This window comes from Equus asinus, chromosome 16 (genome assembly GCF_041296235.1).
Source record: "Equus asinus isolate D_3611 breed Donkey chromosome 16, EquAss-T2T_v2, whole genome shotgun sequence".
Lineage (NCBI taxonomy): Eukaryota > Metazoa > Chordata > Mammalia > Perissodactyla > Equidae > Equus > Equus asinus.
In genome coordinates this window covers 41,547,346-41,566,360 of record NC_091805.1, presented here as the reverse complement: position 1 = coordinate 41,566,360, position 19,015 = coordinate 41,547,346, and the positions used below count along the sequence as shown (strand labels likewise).

At 41.0% G+C, this 19,015-nt stretch overlaps 2 protein-coding genes across 6 annotated transcripts in view; both read left to right on the top strand.

Annotated features, from left to right (window-relative positions):
- Positions 1-2,626: 2,626 nt before the first annotated feature.
- TAF13 (TATA-box binding protein associated factor 13) lies at positions 2,627-10,040 on the top strand. 2 transcript variants are annotated; one of them, XM_014835248.3, is made up of 4 exons: positions 2,627-2,750; positions 3,589-3,667; positions 6,932-7,029; positions 8,505-10,040. In XM_014835248.3, exons 1-4 carry the CDS (start codon positions 2,724-2,726, stop codon positions 8,673-8,675), a joined length of 375 nt encoding a protein of 124 aa, XP_014690734.1. In that variant the 5' UTR covers positions 2,627-2,723; the 3' UTR covers positions 8,676-10,040. The 2 variants fall into 2 exon arrangements, with proteins under 2 accessions (XP_014690734.1, XP_070343070.1); XM_070486969.1 differs by having other exon boundaries at positions 2,696-2,911.
- Positions 10,041-17,103: 7,063 nt separating this feature from the next.
- Positions 17,104-19,015, top strand: part of WDR47 (WD repeat domain 47) — a 54,831-nt gene continuing 52,919 nt past the window's right edge. The window contains exon 1 of one of the 4 annotated variants that reach the window (XM_014835226.3): positions 17,104-17,788. The gene's annotated coding sequence lies outside the window, so the exon portion shown is untranslated. The remainder of the gene's footprint in view (positions 17,789-19,015) is intronic. The other 3 variants (XM_014835227.3, XM_070486967.1, XM_070486968.1) reach the window with 3 other exon arrangements.

Here is a 19,015-nt window from a genome sequence, read left to right as displayed (position 1 = left end):
TACATGGGATGCCTTCATAGCATGGCTGATGAGTGGAGTCGATCCGCACCCAGGATCTGAACCCGCAAACCCTGGGCTGTTGAAGCAGAATGTGTGCAACTTTAACCACTTGGCAACAGTGCTGGCCCCAACAATCTTCTTAAATAACAAATATAATGTATGTTTTATTATTCTAAAATGAAATTCACAGATAATATAACCTACTGTGGTAGGCAGCCTCTCAGATAACCCCCAATGATGTCTGCCTCCTGGTATGCTTATCCTTGTGTAATCCCCTCTCCAGGAGTGTGGGTTGCGCTTATTGACTTCTAGTGAATAGAACAGGACAGAAGTGGCGGGATGTCAGTTCCAAGGTTAGGTTACCAAAAAAAACTGTGGCTTCTGTTTTGGGTGTTCTTCCTGGTTCTCTCCCTCATCTGCTCTGAGAGAAGCCAGCTGCCATGTTGTAAGCCGCCCTATGAAGAGGACCAAGTGGCAAGGAACTGAGGGAGGCCTCTGGCAACAGCCAGTGAAGAACTGAGGCCCTTAGTCTAATAACCTGAAGGAACTGAATCTTGGTGAAAACCATGTGAGTGACTTTGCAAGAGGATCCTTCCACATCAATACTTCAGATGAGACTGCAGCCTCAGCCAACACCCTGACTGTAACATAAGGAACCTTGAGCCAGAGGCACGCAGCTAAACTGCACCTAGATTCCTGACCCACAGAAACTGTATGATAAATGTTCATTGTTGTAAGCCACTAACTTTTGGGATAATTTGTTACACAGCAAAAAAACTAATACACCTAACTACCCACATAATTAAAAAATAATATATAATGCCTGAACTAATATAAAGGTAAAATAAAGACAGTAAATTACAATATGTTTCAATATGTAAATGTTCAGGCATGAGTACACTAGAGAGTGTAATGGTTTCAGATGCTTGCACCTATATGTAGCATCACCATGAAAGCAGGAGCTACAAATGCAGACTGATTCCAGTGAGTATTGGCCAAATTATTACAAGTGATGCGGCTTTTGGTGACATTATTTCCTGAAATGTTTCACAGCCCTTGGTAAGTTCCAAACAAAACAAAGTATAATATCCTTCCAATTTCAGGGTAGTTTCTGTTCCGGGAAAAACTCCCAGTTCTTTCCTTCTTGTGTGTTTTTATCCTTTACTTTCATACAGAATACTTCACTTCTGACACTTCTGGTCACCAAATGTGTGCAGTTTTTTTCTACACCAAGCAATTTTCTGATACCAGCTGGGTGTTCTACAGTTTAACTCAATTCTGACACTGTCTACCTGAAGATAGTGTCAGATCCCACAGGTTAAAGGCTCAGTCCCACAAGACAGCCTGCCACTCTAGATGCCAATTGCAAGCAGTAGGTTTCCCACAACTTCTGACCAACTTGGTTGCAAATTGGAGGTTCTCACAACCTCCTCCCTCTTGGATTCTATTATTTGCTAGAACCAGCTCACAGAACTAAGGGAAACACTTACATACACCAGTGTATTAAAGGATATGATAAAGGATACTGATGAACAGCCAGATGAAGAGATACACAGGGTGAGATCTGGAAGTGTCCTGAGCACAGAGCTTCTGTGCCTGTGAAGTTGGTGTATGTCACCCTCCAGGTATGTGGACATATTCCCTAACCTGGACGCTCTCTGAAAGCCCTACCATTGAGATTTTTATGCTTCATGTAGGCACGGTCAATTATTAAGTCCATTTCCAGCCTCTCTGCCCTCTGTAGAGAACGGGTGGGTGGGGCTGAAAATTCCAAGCTTCTAATCATGGCTTGGTCTTTCCAGTGACCAGCCCGCATCCAGGCACCCACCCAGAGTCACCTCGTTAGACCAAAGGATGCTCCTAGTGCTCTCAACGCTTAGGAATTTACGAGGCTTTTAGGAGCCCTATGGCAGGAACTGGGGACAGAGATAAATATATGTATTTTCTATTATCTCACAGTTGCATTCCTAGAAAACTCAGCGCACCTTAAAAGCATAGGAAAATGCTTTGTGTTTATGTGTTAACAAAGGTTCTAGGCTCAGCTAATTATAAACAGATTTTTTCACTCACAAAAATGTTTAGCAGGACATTCAGAAATAGTGTTGTCCTTGTGTGGCATCATCTCTTGCATTGCAGAACATCTTATATCTCTAGCTTAGCCTTATAATGCCCGTTGTTTTCCCAATCATTGTTCTGACCCCCAAAAAGCCACAGAAATTTAAACCCTGTCTAAAGGGTGGTTCCACCTCCCTGAGAAGTAGTATCAAAGAACAATATCCCTAATAACCAATACTGTGCTTCGCAATAAACAATAGTGGAACTCTAAATTGCTGAAATTGTTTTAAGTACGCCCTCCAGGCAGCCAAGGACCGCTGACTAGCCCCACGATGATCCACAGCTTCGCAGTCCCAACTCAGGAAGCGATGATCCATACGTAGAAACAAATTTAGGGTGACAACGAAATACACGCCTCCTATCCCATGACTCCCTTCTCTTTGCTAATTTTTAATCCCTTCTTCGGGGTTATAGAGCCAATACCTCACCACGCCTGGCCTAAGCACCGCCTGGTTCCACCGCTAGGTGGGACGCACACGTTCCTCTCCCGCAGGCGGGGCGGCTAGGCCCCGCCCCGGCCCCGAGCGTCACCGGAAGTGGGGCGGCGGAAGTAGTAAAAGCGGGTCGGACCGAGGCGGCTGGGTCTTGTAGGTTGCCTGCCTGGTGAGATGGCAGATGAGGAAGAAGACCCCACCGTGAGTGACCACTTCTGTTCCAACCCACTTTTTTCTTTACTCCCCCCGGCACAGGAGCGGAGGCCGAATTCAGAATCGGGTCTGTTTTCCCTAATGAATTCAGCCGACAGAATCGGGGACTTGACGCCGTGCGAGCCTTTCCCTCCGGATTCATGTCTTTAGTACGTGGGGTAGGACGTGAAGGCAGAGTAGGAAGGTGGCCCCTTGCCCTTAGCCTTTGGTCCATATTTGCCAGACACACTTTGAAACGCCTAGAGAGTCACTAGAGGACACAGCTAATACGTCTTTGTTAGCGCTCCTTATGAACCAACAGTTCAACTGCTATCAAAACGCTATACTTATTGTAGTGGAAAAATAATAGACGGAAAATCAGGAAGCCTGGATTTCAAAATCCTTGTTCTCTGTGAGCAAGTTACTTAACTTTGAGCCCCGGTTTTCCTGTCGTAAAATGGGGTTAAGTCTTACTTGACGAAAGTTCCTAGCACTGTATAAGCAGTGATTAGTAAATACTAGTTTTGCTAACTTTGATTTAAAACCACCTCTTTTAATAGTAAAACCGTGTAGCAATAGGCCAACTTAGTTGGTTAAAAAAAAAATATGGTCATTAGCATACCAGAGGCAGTAGGATTATTTGTTAGGGACATTGCAGAAGCCATTCCTGCATGAGTCAGAACTTAGACTGGATAGTCTTTGAGGCCCCTCAGTTGCTACGGTTTCATGATTTTTTGCTGTTTGCTTTAGGCTTTCTGGCCTGATATCAGTGTTAAAAATGGAAAAAAATGTTAATTATTAAAAAATCAAATGCAGTACTTGACATTTCTATACATACATCTTCTAGTTTGAGGAAGAAAATGAAGAAATTGGAGGAGGTGCAGATGGTGGACAGGGTAAAAGAAAGAGACTTTTTTCTAAAGAATGTAAGTAGTATTTGACAATTATTTTATTACAGATGATAAAGATTTTTGGACATAGTTGTTCAAAGTAGATATATCTGTTCTGAATGTGTTTCCCTGTGGGGACAATATTCTCAGACTTGCCTATAAGATTCTGCTAAACTTGTGAATCATAGATAGTAATGATGCTAACCCCAATTTATATGTGTGTGTGTATAGTTTTTTCTTAAGGAAATATGATCAGTGTTTCAATTCAGGGACTAAGAACATACTTCCATTACTTCTCCTTTCCCTTTATCTTTGCAGCATTAGGAGCAGGGGCTGCTTTCATTGGAAGACAAAAGTTGTGATGGATCCTGGAACAGGTGGTGAGGGTAGGAAGTAAGTTGGGGTTTTGGACTAGGACAAGGCAGGAAAGTGGTGAATGGTGTGAGGCATTACAGTGGCGTAGAGATTATAATGTTTTAGTCCTCTCTTCTACTCTCTCAGTAGACAGGTTTGACCCTTTTTGGGCAGCAGCAATAGGGAGAGCTGCTGCTAGTGCAGATGGCCCAGGCCAACCCCTGAAAGGCACTGTGAGAATGTACTCTCCATCTCTCAGTACTGGGTCCTTTACATACAGTTATGTCTGAGTACTGACAGATGAGGCAACACATGAATACCTGGTTTATTTATGCTGGCTCAGACGTAAGCAGTTCCCAAATGCTCTTGAAACTGCAGAATGAGTGTGTCTTTTTTTTTTTTTAAACCACTCAAATTCTTCTCCATATGTCAATTCCTAACCTAAAGCTGACCACTCCTTATTCCATCTCTGATGCTATTTCCTCCATTTGTATGTGGTTGGCTTTGGTTTTTATTTCATCATAAGAAGGGGATTCCTACACCAGAGCATCCCAGAGTGATGCTTGCATAGTCAGTTCTTAGCAGAAACCTTTCTTCCACTTGGATTGTTTTATTTTTGTAATGACAAGAATGTGGAATCTTCACAGCCTTCTCCTTGTCTTACCTGAATCTTCGTATGTCTTATTAACCAAGATATGTTCTCCTAAACCATCTTTTTAAAACAATTTTTGCTACTATAACAGATTTTCGGAGCATTCACTGGTATTTGTCTTTACAGACCCTTTAACTAAATACAGTTTACATACTTCCTATCTAATATAAGTTTCCCTTTTCCAGTGAAATATATTTCACTGCTGGTGAACTCTGCCCATCAAAATGTTAATGACAAAGTACCTTCTTCAAAATATTTAAGGAAAAATAGTAATCTTACAGTGGAGAATCCTGACAGACAGTACTTTACCCAAATGATCAAAGTTAATATCACCAGTAATATATATTGGCATCATGTACCCTTGATATGATGCATAAGAGGGCATCACCTCTGTGGTACCCTTGCTAGGAATGCACAAGCACAATCTAATCATGAGAAAACATCAGAAAAATCCAGACTGAGGGACATTCTGCAAGATAACTGACCAGTATTCTTTGGAAGTGTTGAGGTCATGAACAACGAGGAAAGTCTGAGAAACTGTCACAGATCAGAGGAAATGAAGAAGGCATGACAACTAAATAGTGTGGGATCCTGGAACAGAAAAAGGACGTTAGTGGAAAAACTGGTACCATCTGAATAAGTTTGGTACTTGCACCAGTGTTAATTTCTTAGTTTTAATAAATGTCTGTGGTTATGTAACATATATACATAAGGGGAAGCTGGCTATAGGGTATTTGGGAATTCTGTACTATTTTTGCAACTCTTCTGTAAGTCTGAAATTATCTCAAAAAAAAAAAGGCAAAAAAATTTTCAGAATCCTAAAGAGAGGATATTGGCTTCTGTCTTTCTTTTCTCCCTCCAGTATCTGAACCTAAAGGCTCTTCCCAGTATAGCCCCTAGGGATACCTCCCTATCCCAGGCTGGCTTCCAAGTCACCCCTTTCTTTTCTTCCCTAGGCCTGGTCTACTTTCTTCTCTTTTCAGTTCTACCAGCTTTTGCTTCTGCCTAAATAGGAATTATCCTTAATGTACTCATTCATGCCTTTAGAAGTCTTCTAAGAGTTCGTTCTTTTATTTTTTTAAAACGTGCAACTTACAGACAATAAATTGTACTAGTCTTAAGCGAACAGCTTGATGAATTTTACATATATACATATACTTGTAACCACCACTTATGTCAAGATATAAGACATTTCCAAAGTATGACAGTTTCTTTACGTTTATATCTCTTTGAGAATCTGCTGAGTTGATTTTTTTCCAGAAAAATGCACACACACAAATACTGTATACAATTTTTGCATATAATTTCAGGAGGGTTCAAGGACTTCTTGAAGCTTGTCAGTGGACTAACTGGGAGTTTATAGATTATAGAATACGAATCCATATGGATCCCATCTGCCCTAAACTACCAAGAAGTATAATACTGTTGCGGATAGGAGTATAGACTCTGGAGCCAGATCAGCTGTGTTCAAATTCAGGTTCCATCTCTTACTGTCTGTGTGACTTTAGCTAAGTCACTTAACTCGTGCCTCAACTTCCTCATCTGTATAGAATGGGGATAATAATAGTATCTACTTCAAAGGATTGTTGCGAGGATTAAATAAGTTAAATATGTGAAGGGCTTAAAACAGTGCCTGGCATATAGTAAGAGCTGTGTAAGTTTTAGCTGTTGGCAGTTATTTTTACTACCTTGTATTAAACTTTTCTCCTCTTTTGCATTTTCTATGGTTCCTTCAGCCTTGAAAGGGCTGGCAGTTGCATTGATCTAGGGAATGAAATGTCAAGATACTGTATAGTAAGCCCTTTACTTTTTCCTTTTGATTACCCTGTCCTTCCTCTAAGAAGGTGATTGGAGCACTTTTTCTCATGTCCTTTTCCCTGTAGTCGTATCAGAAAGGATTTTGCTGTTTCTTTTCCAATGCCCCACTGCCACACACAGAGAAAACACTCCTAGTAAAGGCTGAGCCAATGCTACTCCTCCTGTCCCTGCCATGGAGTTTCCTACTCAAAGGTATTCTGGGGTTGTAGGTGGGTAGATAATAGAGGTTAGGGAAAGAATAATGATGTCAGGGTTCAGTAGCCAGGAGGGAAGAGGAGTTCCTACCTAGGGAAAGCTAGGTAGGAACAGTTGGTTAAAACCTTTTACACCAAAACCCATTCGTTGAGACAACAAATACAACGTAAATGTATTTTTATACTAATATCTTCTATAACTTGCTTCAGTTCCAATTGGAAAAAAGTATTGGTCAGATTGTTAAATTTGTTCAAGTAAACAAAATGACTGTTATTTTACAGTACGATGTATGATGTATGGGTTTGGGGATGACCAGAATCCTTATACTGAGTCAGTGGATATTCTCGAAGACCTTGTCATAGAGTTCATCACTGAAATGGTAAGTTGTTTTGTAATTCATGTTAGTTAATTGAGGAATTGATTTGAAATTCTAACTTTTAGATAAGACTAGAACTATGGCATCCTTTTGAAATAAGCTATCCATTTAACAACCTGTTTTATAGAAGTTACTATTTATCATTAAGGATGGAGAGATAGAGAATATATACACACATATACACAATATATATTCCACTCCCCTGAATTTTATTTATTAGGATTTAAGATCCTTGAATAAAATTTAAAATATTACCCATAATCCCACCATCCAACATGTTTCCCCCTTCCAGTATTTATTTAAAGGTATACAATGTTTTCCATAGTGGTGATCATCGTAAACATTCTTTTTTGTTCAAAATTTTATAATATATATTTCCCATGTCCTAATCACAGTTATTTTAGTAGCTATGTAAAATTCAGATTGTATACTTAACCATTTCTCTATTGTATAAGTTATTACAGATTATTTTTAACTGAATAGATAATTTTGAATGACCATATTCATGAAATTTCCCCTCTGTCTCCTGTGGATATATTCACAAAGATAGGAATACTAAGTTTGGTTGTGTTCAGTTCTTAAAAATTTTTACCCTGTGTTTTTGGATCATTTTCTTAGTACAGAATAATAGAAGTTAAATTACTGGGTCAGAGTGTGCATTTTTAAAAATCTTTACCTACTTATAAAAGTAATTAATATTGATTAAATTTAGAAAGCATTTAAAAAGTGCAGGGAAGAAAATAAAAATCTGTAATCCTTCCACCTAGAGACAACTGATGCTAAGATTCTGGTGAATATTCTTTTGTCTTTTTGCACATATTTTTAAACTTTATAAAATTGAAATCATATAGTATATTACAGTCTTAGAACCTTTTTTTGTCTTAGGGAAAGTCTAGAACATTTTCCCCATGTCATTGCATAATACTCTATAATATTTTTAATGGCTTCATAATATTAATTGACTGGATGTGCTCAAATTTGTTTATTCAATGCCTTGTTAAATATTTAGTTTCTCTTTTTTTAGTTATTAGAAATAATGCTATGATCAACTTTTGTTTTTGTACAGGATGGATATATAATGATAGGGGCTGAGATTTGGTTTTAACAAAACCCCCCAATATTTATTGGCTACTGAGATGTACACAAAGCTTAAATGAAATGGATGGTTACCAAAAAATTATAAAATTATTTTATACAAATGAAGACAAAAAGCCAAATATATCAAAAAAACAAACATCAATAAAGTTGATAGTTTTAATGTAATTAATATTAAAAAATGTCTGTAAAGCATTAAGAGAAATATTGTTAAGAACACAGTAGAAAGTAGACAAAGGACATGAATAGACAATTCACAAATGAATAGCTATAATTAGAAGAGAAAGTCTTCAAACTCACTAGCATTAAATAAATGCACATTAAGAGTAAAATGTTAGATTTTTTAAAAAATTGATTGAATTTAATATGTTTCTTTGCAATAGACTCACAAGGCAATGTCAATTGGAAGACAAGGTCGGGTACAAGTTGAAGATATCGTCTTCTTGATTCGAAAGGACCCAAGGAAGTTTGCTAGAGTTAAAGACTTGCTTACAATGAATGAAGAATTGAAACGAGCTAGAAAAGCATTTGATGAAGCAAACTATGGGTCTTGACATCTTTTGTACTTTCTGAAGCTTCATTATCTTTTGGGGAAACCATATATAATAACTGTATGTTTTCCACAATAAGGTCCTGATATCTAGCCATGTAAATGAAAGATGGGGAAACACCAAGTTTCAGCCTTTATTTTCATGTCTTCGATTTTAGAGTGATATTTGAGCGGTCAATTGCCTGCCATTATATTACCATACTTGAATTACTTACTGGGTTTTAATGACCACACGTAAGTTGAAGTACCTTGCAAACCCTTAAGTTCCTTCTGACTTTTGACTCTGTAAATGATAAAGTAGTATTTATGTATCAGGTGTACCTGTATCCTTTGTAGGCTATACTGTAGCTGTTTAATATGTGAAATCTAAATGGCACCTTTGACTTTATAATAGCTAAGTCATTTCATGTATTCTAAAGTTTTTAGACTACAGTAATCTGAGAGGTTATTAAGATAGTGAACTGGTTTGTGTTTCTTTTAAGGAGAGGATGGAGAAGAGGAGAAACAAGAGAAAATGAGAAAAATACAGTCTTTTCTAGGAGTGTTTATTTGTCTTAAGACAAGTTGTGTCAATATTCTTTTAGATAAGTGATTTTTTTTTTTTTTTTTTGGAGAAACTAAGTTTCACGTGAATGCTTCCGTGTTGGAAGCTTTTTTGATTTAAAACCTTTTGGGCTTAGGATATACTACTTGTCAAGTTTTAAGAGAACTCATTTTCTCAGGTCAGATTAAAGCTTCTAAAAGTAAACGCTTTCAGTAACAGGAATGGCATTGCTCAAAAAGCTGATGGCAGGATAAGCATTTGGGGTAGTGTTTTATTAACGTATTTGTCGGTACTTGTTCATTGTGGAAATGTGTATGTGACTAAAACCATATGAGACTACGGAAACCACTTTTGTAGTTCAGGATATACTGGTTTTGTGTGTATTTAGCTTATTGTATAAATTATTGCACTTAGCTTAAAAGAAGGATTAAAATTGCATTCAAAGGGGTCACTGAATATTACTCTGTGAAACAATGTCTTGTGTGCCACTTATAAACATTATCTATAAATCAGTACTTAGGAAAATTTTATTTTCTTAACCTACTGATACAAGGAATAAAGTATGAAAAATTAGAAAGATTAACACTTGAATTTGACTATGTGATTTATCAGCTTTTACCCTCATTACTGGTAATATAATTCTAGTTACTTAATCTCACTAAAGACTGTTTTCTGTATTGTAATGCTCTTGAATTGATAATGAGATTTAAGATAGCTAGGCTGATCTTTTTGTTATTTAAAAAAGTAAACCCACTTGAAAAGCTACTCCATTCTAAGCTGAAATCAAGAATGGGAACGGAATAATAAAAGATCAGTATGTCACTATTTTTGTTAAGTTCTACTTCACCCTAAATAGAGGAATTGGTAGTAATGGCACTAGGGCAGTTATACTGGGTGTCTGTATTAGTCAGCTTGGGTTGCCATAACAAAATATCCTAGACTAGGGGGCTTAGACAACAGAAATTTATTTTCTCACAGTTCTGAAGGCTGATGTCCAAGATCAGGGTGCCATCACGGTCAGGTTCTGGTGAGGACTTTTCCTGGGTTGCAGATAGCTGCCTTCTCACTGTGTCCTCACATGGCTTCGAGAGAGCTCTGTTGGTTCTTACTCTTTTTTTTTTTTTTTTCAAGATTGGCACTTGAGGGGCTGGCCCGGTGGTGCAGCGGTTAAGTTCACATGCTCCGCTTCAGTGGCCTGGGGTTCACTGGTTCGGATCCTGGGTACCGACATGGCACTGCTTGGCAAGCCATGCTTTCGCAGGTGTCCCACATATAAAGTAGAGGAAGGTGGGCACGGATGTTAGCTCAGGGCCAGTCGTCCTCAGCAAAAAGAGGAAGATTGGCAGCAGGTGTTAGCTCAGGGCTAATCGTTCTCAAAAAAAAAAAAAAAAGATTAGCACTTGAGCTAACAACTGTTGCCAATCTTTTTTTTTTCCTGCTTTTTCTCCCCAAATCCCCCCAGTACATAGCTGTATATTTTAGTTGTGGGTCCTTCTAGTTGTGGCATGTAGGTTGCCGCCTCAGTGTGGCCTAGACAGCAGTGCCATGTCCGTGCCCAGGATCTGAACTGGTGAAACTCTGGGCTGTCGAAGTGGGGTGCGTGAACTTAACCACTTGGCCACGGGGCTGGCCCCAGTTCTTACCCTTATAAGAGCACCAATTCTGTCAGATCAGGGTGCCACCTTTTTGACCTCATTTAACCTTAATTACCTCCATAAAGGTCCTATCTCTAATACAGCCAGATATGGGGTTAGGGCTTAGACATGAATTTTAGGGGGATACAATTCAGTCTATAGCAGTGCCATTAGTCTTACTATTGCTAATAATCCTGGCACTCAGGAAATTTTTTATGGGACTTTGTATTAAGACTTTAGGTTGCAATTGATGGAACTTAACTCAAAAATAGCATAAGCAAAAACGAGGAATTTATTGGCTTATATAACGAAGGAAGGGATGGAATTGACTCCAGCGTTGACTGAATCTAAGAACTTGAGGAGAATCGAGACTCTGTCCATCTTTGTCATAATTTTGGTTTTACTTCCTCAGGAACCTCAGTATGTCAAGGGAACATGATGGCCAACAGTTCTAGGGTTCCATCCACACAACTCCTGATGGAGGGCACTACTTCACTTCCTAGTACAGAAAATTCTGAGCAAGGAGTTTGATTGTCCTGGCTCTGGTCATTCTTGAACCAATCACTGTGGCCAGGAAGTTCTATAGCCTGGATCTCATGCCCCACCTCTGTGGTGAAGAATGATTTGGATTTGGGGTGGGAAGTGGGTACAACTATTAGTAAGAAAGGTAAAGAGAGGCTGGGCAGACAAAAATAACAGATGTGCACTCGCTTCACTTGATTCATGAGCTTATAAACTCAATTCTAAGAGTAAGGCAGCATGGCTCTCTTCCCATATCTGGAGCTGAGCTGTGTAATATTGTAGCCATTAACCACAGGGGGCTATTTGAATTTAGTTAAAATTAAATAAAATTCCTCAGTTTCACTAGCCATATTCCAAGTGCTCAGCAACCTCATGGCTAGTGCTACTGCACCGAACAGTGCTGATATGCAACATTTCCATTATCACAGAAAATTCTTTTGGACAGTGCTGATCTATAGTGTTCAAGTGCTCTCTCCTAAGTTAATTCACTTTTTAAAAAGCTTGCTATTTAGTTTTTTAAGTTTGCTCTCAAGTATACACAATAGAATAGTATCATGAGCCCCTAGCTTCAACAATTAACATTTTTCTGATTTTTTTTTTTTTTGAGGAAGATTAGCCCTGAGCTAACTGCTGCCAATCCTCCTCCTTTTGCTGAAGAGGACGGGCCCTGAGCTAACATCCATGCACATCTTCCTCTACTTTATATGTGGGACGCCTGCCACAGCATGGTTTGCCACGTGGTGCCATGTGCGCACCCGGGATCTGAACCGGCGAACCCCAGACCGCCAAAGCAGAACATGCGCACTTAACGGCTGCGCCACTGGTTCAGCCCCTCTAATTTAATATCATATATTTCCCCACCGTTTTTGGGGGGTGGGGGTGGGAGGGGCAGTATTTTTTAAAGCAAATCCCCGATAGTATTGTATCATTTCATCTGTAAATACTTCAGTATGTATCTCTAAGAAAAAGTTTGAAAAGGTAGTCCAAATACTATTATCATACCCTAACAAAAATTAACACTAATTCCTCAATATTCCTTCTAATACCCAAACAGTTTCAATCTCTTGATTTGTCTCAAAATATCTTTTTGAGTTTGTATATTAATGTTCTGTTGCTGCTGTAACAAGTTACTGCTAATTCAGTGACTTAAAACAACACAAATTCATTATCTTACTAGTTCTCTAGGTCAGAAGTCTTTCACAGGCCTCAATGTGCTAAATCAAAGTACCCACAGGGCTACATTCCTTTCTGGATGTTCTGAGAAAGAATCTGTTTACTCGCCTTTTCCAGCTTCTAGAGGCTGCATTCCTTGGCTCATGATCACTTTGCAACTTCAAAGCTAGTGACGTTGCATCTCTGACCCTTCATTCATGGTCATATCTCCCTCTGACCCCAGCCAGGAAAGGTTCTGGGCTTTTAAGGACCCTTGTGATTATATTGGATCCACCTGATAACCCAGGCTAATCCCCACATGTCAAGGTCCTTAACTTAATGACACCAGGAAAGTCTCTTTGCCCATGTAAAGTAACATATTCACAGGTTTTGGGGATTAGGACGTGGACATCTTTCGGGGGCTGTTATTCTACCTACTACAGTTTGTTTGCAACGGGACCTAAGCAAGGCATCACCCGTTGCATTTGGTAGGTATATCTAAATTTCTTTTAATCTATAATAGCTCCCCTCCCCCACTTTGTCTTAAGTGAAGCTCTTGAAAAAAAAAATCTTTTCTTTTTCTAGCTAGTATGTTTATTAGATGCTCAAGCAGAGCATGAAGTCATTGGTTTTTACTGTATTTGGACTGGTTTTCTTAAGTAAAAACTGTAATATTAATTCTAAGTGTAGAAATTTAAAAATCAGGGAAATAGTTCACTTGGCCTCTCATCAATGGAGAGAGATGTTGTCTTGGGAGTCATTTGGCTGCTTCCCAAAAGGCCTCAGCAGGTTGCATTACTTGGGAGAATGTACTACAGTCCAGAGTTTGATTTGCAGCATTGCAGGCTCAGAAACCGATTTCATTAGCAAATGGAGAGCACGTCCATCTCTCTGGGTGGACTCACAGAAACCAAGCTCATAAGACCAGTGTATGAATATGCATGCCAACTTACAGATGTAAGTAAAACCTGTACCTGTATGGCCAGCTAATTCTTCCCTCTCTAGGCATACACAAGTGGGAAACTGAGGGTGAATAAGAATGCAGGAGTTAGATGAATGCATTGGCTACAGCATCAGGTAAGATAAGTAGAATTAATACAGAAACAGGAAAAATGGCTCTCCAGGGCCTGAAGCAATGCAGAGGGGTGTATTGCCTTGGGAGCTACCTTCAAGATTGCCTTGTTACTGACACTGGAAACTTGGCTTGAGTTTTCACTTCCACTGACAATACCCATCCAAGCATTGTCTGCTTGTAGGCTTTAAGGTGACTTTGTGTTTTTCTACTCTAATTCATTTAATGATCTCAGAGGTAATTCAAAGAGGGCAGTTTTTCTTCCAAGTTCTTCAGGGAAGCCTCAAAGAGCTGACAACACTGAGCATTTTACCTGAAAATCAAGAACTTTTAAGAGCTCTCCTTGCATCTCAGAACATTCTCAATTCTCTAGGCTTGATTTTCTTAGGGTCCCTATGCTTCCTTTCTTACCACAAATAGAGACCGAGGGGTAGATGACCAGTGAGCAAGGTGTTAAATGTGTTGTTGAAAGCTGCTGCTTTTCCAGGGTCCTGGTAAATGACTACATGAGCTAGTCAGACTGTTATAGGACAGGATCAAGGCAAACGTTTTGATACATCAGACAAGTATTTATTAAGTACCCATTGTACTTGAGGCATAGCACAGTTACCATTTTGCTATATGGTATCTGGATTAATGGAATTCTAAAGTTATAGAAATAAAGAAAGGAGCAAATTTATGTGTTACCAGTAGATTGATAAGAGTTTCATTTTGAACTTTTGTACAAAATCCCAATTCATGTTGTTTGTAGTACTGAGACTTCTGTGCACTTACTCATTTTATTATACTTACACAAAAAGCCTGGTAAACTGCCTTGAAACGCTTGGGTGTATTCTTTAGGATAGGAAGAACAATTTCTAAAACATAAATCATTTTTTCATTTGCCTTTGCATGGCCATTTTAGATAAATAATTGAAAATTTATTAGGAAAGAACCAACTTAGTTACTGACAGAACTCTAAAAGAAATGCTAATACTATACTTAATTTTTCTGAAATAGGATTTTTATAAGTATTTTGGGGGCACACAAACTTACAATAAGACATCTACCTAGACTCATTTTGCTGAATCTCTGCTTTTCTTCTATTTTTACAACAAGTTCTACTAAATGGTCTCAAGGTTATTACTAGAAACTTACTAACCTTATCCTAAAACACCCATCTGAAATTATGATATTTAATGTGCCTTATGTATTATTAACTTTTCCTAACATATAGTTCCCCCTTTTTTCGATTTTGAAGTATTTCAATAACAATTAAAATGGAATCTTTTTCCAAAATAAAATATTTTATTTACTTTTCTATATAACATCCAGATACTTACTTACTGTAAATAAAAGCACATCTCTTTTATGTTGAAACAAGAATATATTTTTCTTGACTAGGTTTAACCATCCACATATAATGTAAGCTTCTGTTTAGGGGTCTAGACAGGAGCAATGGCAGACCTAGTCTTTTTCCTACAGAATCCTTAAACCTGTTTGAAGGAGAAGCAGCAGTGGTGATACTTTCTTCTCCCAAACCAGGACACTGCTGGCTCTGAAGCACACAGCTCTTTGGTGTGGGTATTTATGAGTGTGTGTTCTAATGATGAGAGTGGAGCTTTTAAAACAAGTTGCTTCTTCCCACTGAATTTTGGCTCAACAGCCTGAAGCAAGATTTCCTTAGTCTTGTACTCAGGTTCCTTTCTACTATTTGGGGAAAGCCAAAAACTTCCATTTCCCTTTTTAGATAGATTTGAGAATCATATTAAAAGGAATCCACCTTAGCCTATAGGCATTTATGTCACAAGGCACCATGAATCAGTCTGTCAAGTTAGAACCTGCATTTTCAAATGATGCCTAACCTAGTTCCTGATCCAGAGTAGGCATTCAGCAAATATTTGGTGAATGATTGAGGCAGTACCTCGGGACCTAAGGACAATCCTTCATCTAAGAAAGCCTTGTCCTTTCTGAACAATTCACTGCTTTGCAACAACTAGAGTGAAAGACAAGAAGATCTAATCTTAACCAGTGTGGCTGAGCACAGAAGGAAAGGTGATACCTTAGGCTAACAGCTATTAAGGTTGTAGTGTAAAACTTGATGTTACATTAGGAAGCAAATACAGTCAATGCATTTATCAGTGTACAAGTGATAAGATGTACCAGATGTCTTGTATTTCAGTGCCTGGTTTCTTTTCTCCTCCCATCACCTTTTTCTGGAAATATAATGGTTACGCATTTACTTCTAAGAATTCTGATTACTATTTACTGCAAATTTGGATGCAAATAACACTATGCCAACGGTATGGGGAATACAAACGTGAAGATCTCTTATTCCCTCTACCTTGTCAGAATAAAGTCCATTTTCTTCAAGCTAAAATTTCTAGTCCTTACGCAGTGAGGTGAGGTGGACAAAGACAGATTTAAGATTCAGAATGGTTAGAGTCTTGACTCTGCTACATTATCAGCTGTTTGACCTTGGGCAAGTTATTTCCCTTAATCTCTAAATTGGGAATAATTAACAGGTATTTTAATAAGGGAGATTATGAGGCTTTAAATGAGAACATAGGCAAAGCACTTCATTTTGTGCTTAATGAATGCAAAACCCAATCTAGTACCAGGTCAGCTTCTTTTGTTTTTAGCAAGCTGCCCCTAATAGGTGGTCAAACGTTTGTTAGATTGTCCCTGATTAGTAACTTCTAGATCCAGTTGAAGATTTAAATATTTAAATAGTGCTGGTTCTTGCAACTGCTATTGTTTGAGAATCAAGATTGAGAATCGGTTCTCAGGTAAACTATACTGGCAAAATAATCGACAGACTATTTATTTCCAGGATATATCATATCTGCCTACTTTTTTAATTTAAACATTCTGTAAAGCTTTTTTTTTTTTTTAAATATCAAGACCCTGAGTAACATTAAGTCGTGTTTATATTTATTTGTCTGTCACTTTTCACTGAAAGGGTTAATGACTTTCTTCCAGGGGTTAATCAGGACTCTGCAATTGAAGTTTTGCAGTTCAGCTTTTGTACTTAAATTGTTTTCCTTGAATTTGTAAATATTTTTCTTAGAATCTTTTCCCCAAGCTATCACTTTGATCTTGAATTGGATCAAATTCTTCCTATCCAGAAATGTTTATGATGTTTATTCTTACCAGTCTCTTTTACCACAATGCCCCACTTTGGGAGGCCCAGCTCACTCTTCGCTTTTCGCCTTCGTGTGGATGAGGTTCTTACAGGTCTGCATCACCGTATTCTTCCTTTACTCTACATGGTTATATCCCCTGAACCCTTAATTCAACTCAGTTGAGCAACACGTATATTTGTGGAATACTACTACACCCACAGGGAGGGAAGTAGTGAGGTTTTGCTGCCAAGGGACTTACAACCAAAAGCGGTAGTCAGAAACAGAGAACATGTTAAGTTTAAGTAACGGAAAAATCCTTCGAGGCCAATCAGCATCACAAAATGGAAACTCAAGAAAGGGGCAAATAAGCTGCTGGAGTTTTCAGGAAGGAAGTGGGGCCTGGGAAAGCGGAGGGTGCGGGGAGGAGAAGAGGAGGCGGCAAGATTTCTTTCATTAGCCTTTATTAATAAGTTATCGGGAAGGAGTAGTAAGAGCCAGTTCTAACGCGCAGACGACTCTCGATTCGGAGGCGACAACCCCTCCGCGCTATTTCTGGACGCAGGGTCACCGACCCGTAGGCGGTCTGCGTCGCGGCTGCCGGTCTCCCCCGCCTTCGCCGCGCCCGCTCTTCCCCCGAGTCCGGCCGGTCCTTACAGCGCAGGCTGGCAGCCCATCCATCCAGGCGGGTCTTCACCTCGCCCCGGGCCTGGGTCCGGCCCGCCGACTCTCCCTTCGGCGCAGGCACCTGCCTGGCCGCCCCACTCGGCGGGGTCCTGAGGCGCCTCGGGGAAGCGCGCCGATTGGCTGAGGCTCGGGGCTGGGGCTCGGCTCCAGCGCCGCTTGACAACCGCAGTCTGCCAGAGGCTGAGCGGAGCGGTCGCCGGCCCGGGAGGGGCTGAGGCGGGGAAGGACGACTGACGAACTGATGGATTGACGCGCGGGTGGCAGGAGGGAGGACCGACGCCAAACCCAGACCGCCGCCCTCGCGCTCCCTCCTCAGCCCGGAGCCAGCCGCTTCGGGGCCGCGTCTGTCGGCCGCTCAACTGCTTTCTCCGCCGCCGCTTCTCCAGGCTCGTCCTGGAGCCTCAGGTGAGCGACTCCGGGAGGCGGGGTCGGGCCGCGCTGCACACCTCGGGTTGCCATGGTCACCCATCGCCACCTGTCACCACTAGACAGGGTTCCGACCCAGGCGACCCCAAGGGCGTTCGCGGCCCCGGGGAAGGGTCTTGGGTGGGCTTGGATGCTGACCCGGTGGGGACTGGGGTCGTGGGTGAGGCCCGGCGCCGTCGGCTGAGGACCTGGGAATGGCCGGGCCCGGATTCGAGGTCGCCGCTCCCTGCCAGCCCAGCTCTGGGGGCAGAGCGACGCCCCTTGCTCTGGCACGACTGTCCCCTCACCCTGAGCAGGAGGCGAGCGCAGCGTTCGTGCCCACCTCGCCAACGCTGAGAGGCGGGAGGAGAGCTGACTGCGCGGATGCTTCCCCCTGCCGAGCCCGGGCGAGGACCGAGGGGCGCGCTCGCGTCCCTTTCTGGGCACGCCTTGGCCGGGAGGAGGGGAGCAAGCTGCGGGACTGGGAGCCGCGCCTCGGCGCGGGGCAGCCCCGCGGCGGCCGGGTTTGGCCTTTCTTACGTCAGTGGTCGGTGGGGGCAGGCCTTTGGGGGTATGGGCGGGGGTCAGGGAGAGGGCCAGCGACTGGATTTGGAACCCGGGTTGTGCCGGGGCGGGGGTTGGGGGGCTGCCTGCGTAGAAGACGCGGGAGCTTGTAGAACTCATAGGGTTAAGCCGCTTTCCTATATTGGGGAGAAAGAGATTGGGGCTCCAGCTCTAGGGCGAGGCCGGGGGCAAAAGGGGCGGGGGGGTGGGGGGATAGGCAGCGGCGGTATTTGACCAGCCTTTGATTTTTTCTCTATACCCAGACGTGCAGTCAGTAACCACGCATGGTGTCTGAGCGGAGCGTTTTTGGCAACTTGGTTCTCTCTGCATAATGAAACGAGAAGTCTTTGTTCCACCCAGATTCATGGGTTGTGATCCTAACACTTAATTCCCTTTGTTGTAGACTTCATAGAATGCTTCAAAAAGTTAATGGCACGGAAATTAACATGTAGGTTTTTAATATGCTATAAATCTTTTTTCGAAGTAAGTCCAAATAGATTTTTTTTTTTGTCTCCAGTGTGGGCATGTGTTGCACTGAAATTTTACTAGAAAGGAGAAACACGTTAGAGCCCGTTTTCCTTTATATGGCATATTCTCGAGGTCTCATTTAGGAGGAAGATGTAATGAATCCTTAGGTTTCAGGGGGTAGATTGCTTCCGCACA

What these genes read in the sequence shown, in the direction of transcription:
- TAF13 (XM_014835248.3), top strand. Translation starts at nt 2,724, where the DNA reads ATGGCAGATGAGGAAGAAGACCCCACC. An exon ending in ATGAGGAAGAAGACCCCACC is followed by an intron (nt 2,751 to 3,588) that starts GTGAGTGACCAC and finishes TACATCTTCTAG; the next exon opens with TTTGAGGAAGAAAATGAAGA. An exon ending in TAGAGTTCATCACTGAAATG is followed by an intron (nt 7,030 to 8,504) that starts GTAAGTTGTTTT and finishes TCTTTGCAATAG; the next exon opens with ACTCACAAGGCAATGTCAAT.